Below are 10,110 nucleotides of genomic sequence, written 5' to 3'. Positions count from 1 at the left end.
GAGAGACGGTGGCGGGGAGGTGCTCGGTGACGGAGGCAGGGGCGGAGAGGGCGGGCTCGGGCACGGGCAATGGCGGTCCAGGACGGGCTCGGGCGGCGGTGAGGTAGAGGGCGCCGACGGTGACGTCGAGGGCGGCCTCGGGCGGCGGCGGTGAGGATGACGGCGGCCTCGGGGGGAGACAGTGAGGTTGCGGGCGTCCATGCCGGCAGGAGACGGCGGCGAAGTGGGGTGACGGCAAATTGGGGAGACGGCGGCGAGGGCGAGGGATTTGGGGAAGAAGTGTGGTGGCCGGGGGGCGGGGGGGGGACCGCTGTTTAAGTGAAACGTAACGGTAGCGCGTTTCCGAAACGCGCTATAGCTAAGTTAGCTACAGCGCGTTTCCTGAACCCCGCTACTGCTATTCCTTTCTCCTTTTTTTCCTTTTTTCTTTTATTTTTATTTACATTTTATTTTTTTTCTTTCTTTTATTTTCATTTACTTTTCTATTTGTTTTTCACTTTATTTTATTTCCGTTAGCAGCAATGCCTTACACGTAAGTGCGCTACAGCTAAGGAGAGTAGCAGTAGCGCTGGGCCAGTATACGCGCTACTGCTAGGTTGGGCTAGCCATGTGCGCCCAGTTCAAACATAGCAGCAGTGCATTTCGCTTGTACGCGCTACTACTAAAGTCATAGCAGTAGCACGGTTTATTTACGCGCGCTGCTACTAAGTAGCAGTAGCGTTTGATTTTGTACAGCGCTACTGGTAACATTCTGTGTATAAGGTTTTCCCTAGTAGTGAATGGCCTTCTCAAAATAAAAATCATAGTATCCAGTCAGGATAGCTTATAATATTGTGGCACCGCTTATAATATCCTAGCCGCCACTAGTATTTAAAATGTATGGGGCCAATCTTACTTGAATTGATCAAGCTTTGAAACCACTCAGTCATGTTGGCCTGTACTGTTTTGTTGGTTCATTTTTTATGTCACGGAATTTCTTTTAATATAAAAAACCATTACACCCTTGAAGGATATTGTCTTTACTATGATCTTGTTCCAGTCCTCATCCACACTCTACAGGCACACAACTATTTTGGTCAATCGATTCTTATGTATTACATATAGTATTAGAGAGGTTATCCTGAACTTTAGCAATTGGGCCATCTATATCTTAGATGTTTCACTGCTTACATTTAACCATCTACCTATCTTTATCCCTTCTGTCTTGTTGGTGCTAACCCACTTTTAGAAATAAACTATAGGTTTTGTGTGTTTTTAAACAAAGGCCAAAAGACACCTCCGCGCCGTCCTGCCTACCACGGCATCCAAGAAGGGCATCTGCGGCATGCCTTGCCTAAGTGCCATAGTGCTCGAGAGCCTGGATGTTGTCGTGCTAGAGAGCCTGCGCATCCACCCGGCTTTGCCTTTCTTCACGCACGGCATCCATGACCTCACTGGCTCATGGCCTGGATGATTGGCATGTATAGTATCTACAATAAAGGAATACGTACATATGCACTTCTCTTGTCTTATGTTCAGAGTGGCTTGATAGATCGGCTGTTTTCTTCGATCGACTTAGTTTCAGAAAATGATTTCAGTATTACGACAATACACTAGCCTGATGGGATGATAACAAAGTAAAATTGGTATGCACAACTGTTCAATGGAAAATCAGTGGTTCATGCGCATGCATACTTTACTTACACACGTGCATAGGCAGATGGCTGCTCATGTTTTGGAGGCATCTATTCAGAGGAAGGAGGTACCAAGTTTTCGCTGCACATATGAACTGCAAGAGATGAGGGTGGGCAGATCAAACATGAAATTGATGCGGAGCTCGTAAGTCTTGGTCTTCGCCACGTACATATGTGTCGCCCCATTTAGAATGATAGAGACGCGAGCAGCGAGTTAATCCAGTATGTGTCCCAGCTAACTAATTGTCTTCTGAAATACTTAAATAATGGTTGAGGACATGAGGTGGACATGTACGTAATTAGCGTCTAAGCGAATCCTGAACAATAATGAATGTGATCAACACACATATTATGTAAACCAATCTCCCACCTCAAACCTTATATGCATATGCACAAGTCAGCAAATCCGTACAATTAATTTATGTGATGATCACACCAGGGCAGTTAAACGTTTTGACTGAACAATAGATGAATCTAATTACAAGCTAGTGAAGATCTGTAATAATTAATAATCCACAGCCAACCTTTACAAGAGATGTGCACAATCACACCATGCTGACCTATCAATATGTGTCACCCTTATGAATGAATGTGTGTTGTTTCATATTACATTTACTTGTATATATCTAGTACCTCCTGCCAATGGTTGAGACAAAGTGATAGAGGGATGCTACAAAGAAGTCCTCATGCGATGCACATCGCTATATCCATCATTGCCAGTAGCATGCATATAAATTAGGCAATGCTATTTTTAGAAAATAATAGAAAAATGGTGTTTGTGTGCAAATTAATTTTCCACAGTTTGAGCAGCTACAAACTTTTCTCGCATAGTCGTGAGGGAAGCTGCACATCAAGGAACGGATTATACGCACACGGTAAATGCTTTTAGGAACTCGGGCAATTGTCGACATATCGTCTGCTCTCTTCTATATTATTAGTCACTTTTATGTGGACAAATAGCTCAAATATTGATATATAAAATAATATAATCGCATAATTAAATACAATGGCGATACTCCTGCTAAGAAAAAGGAGGAAAAAACAGCCCATCAAGTTGTCTGGTTCAACGAATAGCTACTGGTCATCATGCACCCTTACAGCCACATGCCATGTGGGTGACTACGGTAGCTATTACCGGGGAATTACAAAGGCACATGGGCTGTTAGTCTACACATGTGGTAATTAAGTAATGGTGACATGTACGTAATTAAGGTGTAAGTGAATCCAAAACAATAATGAAGGTGATCAACACATATATTATGTAAACCAATTTCCCACCTTGGACCTTATCTGCATACGCACAAGTCAGAAAATCCGGACAATTAATTTATGTGATGATCACACAAGGGCGGCTAAACATTTTGACTGAATGAAAGATTAGTCTAATTACAACTGATGACCTGTAATAACTAATAATCTGCGGCCAACCTTGACATGAGATGCGCACAATCAGACCATGCTGAGCTATCAATACGTGTGACCCTAATGAATGAACGTGTGGTGTTTCATATAAAATTTACTTGTATACATCTGGTACCTCCTCCCAATCGTTGAGACAATGTGAGAGAACGACGTTACAAAGAAGTACTCGTGTGATGCACATGGCTGCATCCACGGCTGCTAGTAGCAGGCGTATAAATTAGGCAAGGTTGTTTTTAAAAAAACATTGAGAAAAAGGAGTTTGACAAAAGATCCCATGAAGTTGCCCCGTTCAACGAAGAATCATGCTTGAGAGCAGTTGATCATCATGCAACCGTTCAGACACATGGCCATGTGGATGACTGCAGTAGCTATTACCCGTGAATTTTAAAGGCACATGGGTTGTTAGTCTACACACGCGTGATGGTAGACTACAGGATGCGGTTCAAACAAAGGCACCAAAATATGGAACCAGCCAAAATATTCTAGCTATTGGGTGTAAACTAGCCTTTGGTGGATAGGAAAAACTAGGTGGCCAAGGAGAAATTGGCATGGGGCAATTGAAGTTAGGAAATTTTATAAGCATGGTCCGTCCCAAGGTTCTTAGTTGAGTGAAGACATGGTTCTAGGAAAGAATTCGCTACGGAACAAACCTTTCAATGCCCATTACGCGATTATTTACAATTATTGTTGCCTGCTAATCTAATTTCATGCTGGTTCAGGTCCTTGAGATAAATCTGCCACTCATTGAGCTAGGGAGGTCCATAACCTAAGACAACAAAGTAGTGCCTGATCGGAGGTTGTGACACCTTTTGTTGCAAACCGAAAACAGTTAGCAGTTATCACGGGTTCAATTATCAGAGGTTGTGACACCTTTTGTTGCAAACCGAAAACAGTTAGCAGTTATCTATACGGTTCAAGTACAAGACCGGTGTAGAGTCTTCTCTTAGATGTCATAGTAAATTCATATATTAGTTGAAAATCCCAAGTAAGGTTAAAATTTCCTTTAGTATGTAAGGCAGGGTGCGCCACTAATGAAGGACAATCTAATAAGTTGCAATTGGAAAGGATCTAGAAAATGTTTTTCTTACGACTCTAGTGAGACCATCAAGCATTTGTTCGAGAATTGCCTTTTAATAATAAAAATCATAATATCTGGTCAACATAGCTTATAATATTGTGGCACCGCTTATAATATCCTAGCCGCCACTAGTATTTAAAATGTATGTGGAGAATCTTACTTGAATTGATCAAGCTTTGAAACCACTCAGTCATGTTGGGCTGTAGTGTTTTGTTGGTCCATTTTTTTATGTCACAGAATTGCTTTTAATATAAAAAAACCATTACACCCTTGAAGGATATTGTCTTTACTATGATCTTGTTGCAGTCCTCATCCACACTCTACAGGCACACCACTATTTTGGTTAATCGATTCTTATGTATTACGTATAGTATTAGAGAGGTTCTCCTGGACTTTAGCGATTGGGCCATCTATAGGTTAGATGTTTCATTTCTTACGTTTAACCATCTACCTATCTTTATCCTTTCTGTTTTGTTGGTGCTATCCCACTTTTAGAAATAAAAGTGCTCGAGAGCCTGGATGATGTTGTGCTATAGAGCCTGCGCATCTACCCGCCTTTGCCTTTCTTTACGCACGGCTTCTATGACCTCACTAGCTCATCGGCTAGATGATCTGCATGTATAGTATCTACAATAAAGCAATACATACATATGCCCTTCTCTTGTCTTATGTTCAGAGTGGCTTGATAGATCGGCTGTTTTCTTCGATCGACTTAGTTTCAGAAAATGATATTGTCTCGAGCATAGTGAATGGATGGACTGTTGTCTGGACTCTTTCTTGAAAAAAAAACGATATTTTCTTCCTCACAAATATTATCTAGAGTACATTCGATGCCACCAGCCTAACTTCTTAAAATTAAATTGTATACATCTGATAGGTGCAGCCAATGGGTTAAAAAATATGTGGGAGGAAAGCTACAATTCTTTCAGATGGCTGCTGGCAGCGGGCCTATAAATCCTACCTTTATGAGATTGAATACTCATCCAAGTTTTCATCGATCCCCTTAGGCAAAAACCAATTAACGAAATGGCCATGGCAAGCAGCGCCGAGCTTATGCAAGCTGAGGCCGACCTCGTGCGCCACTCCCTGGGCTACCTCAAGTCCATGGCATTGCACAGTGCTGTCAAGCTTGGAGTTGCTGATGCTCTCCACCGTTGTGGTGGCAGCGCCTCCTTGCCCGACCTGCTTGCCACCCTCCCCCTCCCTCCAAGCAAACAGCCCTACTTGTCACGCCTCATGAAGGTGCTAGCCACGGAAGGAATCTTTGTGGCCGAGGAGGGTGTGGCTGTTGCCAACGGCGGCGACGGGGCGACCTGCGTGTACCACCTAAACACAATGTCTCGCCTCCTCGTCAACGACGCTGGCATCAACGGCGGGAGCGCGTGGAAGCTGTCGTCGTGCATTCTCATGACTACTACGCCGCAGATTGTTGGATCCGCCCTGCAGCTGGGGCAGTGGTTCCAGAGCGATCGCGAGGCCACGCCGTTCGTGATGGCCAACGGCCGGCCCCCGTATGGCGTTGCTGCCCACGACGCCGAGTTTAACTCGGCGTTCAACGAGGCCATGGCGGCCGACAGCCGGTACCTGGCCGACCTCGTGGTCCGTGAGTGTGGTGAGGTGTTCGAGGGGATAACCTCGCTGGTCGACGTCGCCGGTGGGACTGGTACGATGGCGAGGGCCATTACCAAGGCCTTCCCACACGTCAAGTGCTCAGTTATTGACCTCCCACATGTGATCCAAGGCGTCTCGGCTCAGACCGACAATGTGGAGTTTGTTGCTGGGGACATGATGGAGTTCATTCCACCTGCTGATCGCATTTTACTTAAGGTATTATCATTCCTATATGACTACAAAGATACACAGGTTTTCTTATATATACGTATTTGTGAGCAGTAATTTAGAAAATAATGTACTCCTTAATCTAACTGAAGCTCTTAATTTGTTGTTGGATTTGTAGTATGTGCTGCATAACTGGAGCGACGAGGATTGCGTGAAGATCCTGACACGATGCAGAGAGGCCATTGCCCACGGGGAAAAAGAAGGGAAGGTCATCATCATCGATGAAGTGGTTGGATCTCGCTCACAGAATATACTCGAAGCCCAGCTCTTGATGGATATGCAAATGATGTCATTATTTATGGCCAAAGAACGATATGAGCAAGACTGGAACAAGATATTCACGGAAGCAGGATTTGTGAATTACAAAATTCGGCCTATCCTAGGGGTGCGATCGGTCATTGAACTCTACATATAACCATCTATCATGTTCCCGTTTGTTGTGTAATAAATGCATAGTGCATCAGTGCTTAAAACATTTATAGTACTACTTCATGCACCATGTATCAGGGCCAACCAATTATTGGAATGTACTTTCTACTTTGCAGTCGAATCATTCAAAGTTGTGTGATATTAGTCCCATGCATGATCTCATATCTTGCTGACTGTCCATTGAGACGCCAAGCTAGCTATATTAATACCCTACGACACATGATGGCGCCTGAGAAGACTTACTTAAAAAATGGAAATATTACTTTTTTTGAGGATTGAAGAATAAAATAAGACTTTGCAAAAAATAAAAACTTTGCTTGTGGTATCTCTCACAAAAGAGAAACAAAGAACAATGCTATTAGGCTTCTGCCCTATTTAAATGGAGATAATAAACTTCATAGGGACATACAAATGCCATGCAAATATATAGTACATGTTTAAAACTTTAAAACAAGAGATTCACTGAGGAACGGAGGACATGAAGAAACCGAAGCAATAATTGGACGTGAAAAAATTGTATGGTGCTTTAGGGCACATCTGCAATCCTACTTCTCAATTTACACTAACCGTATGTGGATTCATTGTAACGCAAGAAGTGTAAAACGAGAGGGAAGTCATGACATGTTTCGTCCTACAGCAATTGAAAACATGACAACATATAACCGTAAATGTTTGGTTGTTTCGGCCCCCAACAGCACATCCGGTCCCATGTCCGCATGGCAGCTGCCTTCCACTAGTGCTGAATTGGTCATTAGTCCCGGTTTGAAAACGCCTTTAGTACCGGTTCACCAACCAGGACTAAAGGATGGGGACTAAAGCCCCCCTCCCCCCTATTCCCGGTTCGCCACGATCTGAGACCAAAGGCCCACCGCATGGCACGAGCCCACGTCGGGGGCTGAGGGTCCTTTAGTCCCTGTTGGTGACACCAACCGGGGCTAAAAGGTTTAGGGCTTTATGGTTTATGGTTTATTTTTCCTTTTAATTTTGTGTTTTCCATTTACTTCTTTTTCATTTCAAACATAGTTTACACTAATACGGTCGCGCTATTCATCATTCTGGGTGAGGAATAATTATTCTTCATCCTCTGTTGCTTTTGACATCAATGCACCGTATTTTATGTTTCGTAAATTTTGTCTTATTTTATACATAAAAAGAGAACGTAAGAAAATATGTACTCGTTGTAAATGATATTTTATGTTACGTAAAATTATGAATGTAAAAACATAATGTAAAACATACATAAAATGTGATTTTTCTGGTCTTATAACCTATATTTTTGTTTTTTATACCAAATTTTACTTATTAAATCAATATGTATGTAACTATTTATATTCTAAACGTAATTCATTTAGGAAGCGATCGTGATATTACCTCGGATGAAAAATAACTTATTCTGCACCCAAGGTGATGAATAGTCAATCCCATGAATGTAGAATATATATATAGTAATACTATTCATCACCCAAGATGCAGAATAACTTATTCTTCACCGGAGGTAATCCTACGATCGATTCATAAATAAATTACATTTGAATACAAATAGTTACATTTATATTGATTTACTACATAAAATTTGATATAAGAAAAAAACATAGGTTGTAAGATCAGAAAAATTGCATTTATGTATGTTTTACACTATGTTTTTACATTCGTAATTTTACTTAACGTAAAAAATATTTTATGGCGAGTATATATTTTCTTACAATCTCTATTTATGTATAAAATAAGACTAAATTGAAAAACGCAAAATACGGTGCATTGATATCAAATAGAGAGCGGGTGGAGAATAACTATTCCTCACCCAGGGTGACGAATAGCGCGACCCTGTATATAAATAAAACATAAAAATACGGTGCATCGATATCAAAATAGAGAGAGGGTGGAGAATAACTGTTCCTCACCCAGGGTGACGAATAGCGCAACCCTATATAGAAACTCTCAGGGGCGGATCCAAGACAAAAATTACCCAGTGTCCCATGTACATCACATATTTCTGACTCTCAAACAATAATAGAACAAGCATACCATATTAAATAAAAGTATATATTAATGCATACAATCCGGCAATATTATGTTTAAAACCGATCAACATTTTCATCATGCATCAATGACTCTTGCTTTTATAGAAAAATTTCCTACTATGACATGTAGTTTGACCGTTATTACATGATATTTGCGCTTGATAATTTATCACTGGGCAGAGGAGATTAAACCATTAAAAATATGTACTTTCTAATACTTGAAGTGCACAGTTATAAAAGTAAGCTTACTTTGGTGCGTCCAGTCTGCCGAGAATTGTAAAACACAAATGCCGATCACTTTTAAGGGCTGTGATCTGACTTCCACTTTAAGAGCCCTTGCCCTAATCCTCAAGGGTTTGAGGAACAAGAATTACAATCTAGAAGAAACACAAAGCACTGGGGTCCGTACTTCGTACATATGATTTACCTTCTATTTCTTCCGCTGCTTCGGCCACTCAACGCGATCTGGGGACGGCGGCATCGCAATGAGTATGGCGACCTGACGGAGTGCCGAGCCACCAATGGAGAGGCGTATGACATTTTTGTTTTGTTTTGGACTCGCGCTGCATGGCGCCGCGGATAGTGGTTGAATTGGCCGGCTTATTGTACCATTGTTCAGGTAATGAAACTACGGGGTGTCCCGGCCATATATATGCACTGCTACGCATAGGTGCTATACAAACGGTTTTTAACCCCTTTCCGCGACTGCATTTGAAACTGTCGCCAAGTGAGTGTGGATAATAGGGGGGTCCTTCCCACACGACTTAGAAACCGTCAGGGCTAGGGAGCCAAGATGCATGTACATTACTCCTACTCATTTGTGCTCACATTGCCATCGCAGTCAGTAATTTGTGGTGCAACGTTTACGAAGCGTGGCCCATCACAAACGGTTCACTATTATAGAACTTGTATTGTAAACATACAATCACACACATTCACTTTTCACAAAGCATATGCGATAACTAATTAAGAAGATTAGCTAATCATCGTACGAGTGTTAGATAGGATTACGAAACGTAGGACCGTCGAAACATCGTCGTACACGACAACTATCGCACACGATATTCGGTGGTGCAACGTTTATGATGCATACTTCATCGGAAACTGTTCATGATTGCGAATCGTGTACGATAAGGCAACTATCACACAGGCTATTTTGTGGTGCAACGTTTACGATGCATAATTCATCAGAAACAGTTCATGGTTGCGAATCGTGTACGATAAGGCAATTATCGCAAATGGTTAGTTTGCCAACACCGTTTGTGATATTGTCTGACATCTCACACGCTTTACAAACGGCAACTGTGTGCACGCTTGCACTCGTTTTCTCTTTGTGAACCGTCTCGGATTATGGTGTATATCACAAACGTCTGGGTTTTACAAACCATGTGTGTCGTAACAACCTGGAGAGCGTAATTTCACTGTAATTTAATTGCTTCTATATCAAATTGAAATTGAAATTGAATTTGAATTTGATTGTATGCTATAGCTTTATTCATATCCATCAGGTTCAGACAACCAACATATTATTCGATTCATAGGTACACATCCAGAATTACATAAGAACCATAAAGAATGATAAACCACGGTTGTATACTTGCACTATTAAAGACGGTAAAGAAAGAGGTGAAATACATTCTGGTTGCTG

General features: G+C 41.8%; 1 protein-coding gene across 1 annotated transcript; it reads left to right on the top strand.

Annotated features, from left to right (window-relative positions):
* Positions 1-5,180: 5,180 nt before the first annotated feature.
* Positions 5,181-6,530, top strand: LOC123042846 (acetylserotonin O-methyltransferase 3). Its single transcript, XM_044465219.1, has 2 exons — positions 5,181-6,000; positions 6,131-6,530. The coding sequence occupies exons 1-2, from the start codon at positions 5,200-5,202 to the stop codon at positions 6,425-6,427; spliced, it is 1,098 nt and encodes a 365-aa protein (XP_044321154.1). The 5' UTR covers positions 5,181-5,199; the 3' UTR covers positions 6,428-6,530.
* Positions 6,531-10,110: the final 3,580 nt, after the last annotated feature.

Source organism: Triticum aestivum, chromosome 2B (genome assembly GCF_018294505.1).
Source record: "Triticum aestivum cultivar Chinese Spring chromosome 2B, IWGSC CS RefSeq v2.1, whole genome shotgun sequence".
Classification (NCBI taxonomy): Eukaryota; Viridiplantae; Streptophyta; class Magnoliopsida; order Poales; family Poaceae; genus Triticum; species Triticum aestivum.
This window is presented reverse-complemented; position numbering and strand designations above follow the sequence as displayed.

Coding starts and splice junctions, on each gene's coding strand:
- LOC123042846 (XM_044465219.1), top strand. CDS start 5,200: ATGGCCATGGCAAGCAGCGCCGAGCTTATGCAAGCTGAGGCCGACCTC. Junction 6,001..6,130: donor CTGATCGCATTTTACTTAAG/GTATTATCATTC, acceptor TTGGATTTGTAG/TATGTGCTGCATAACTGGAG.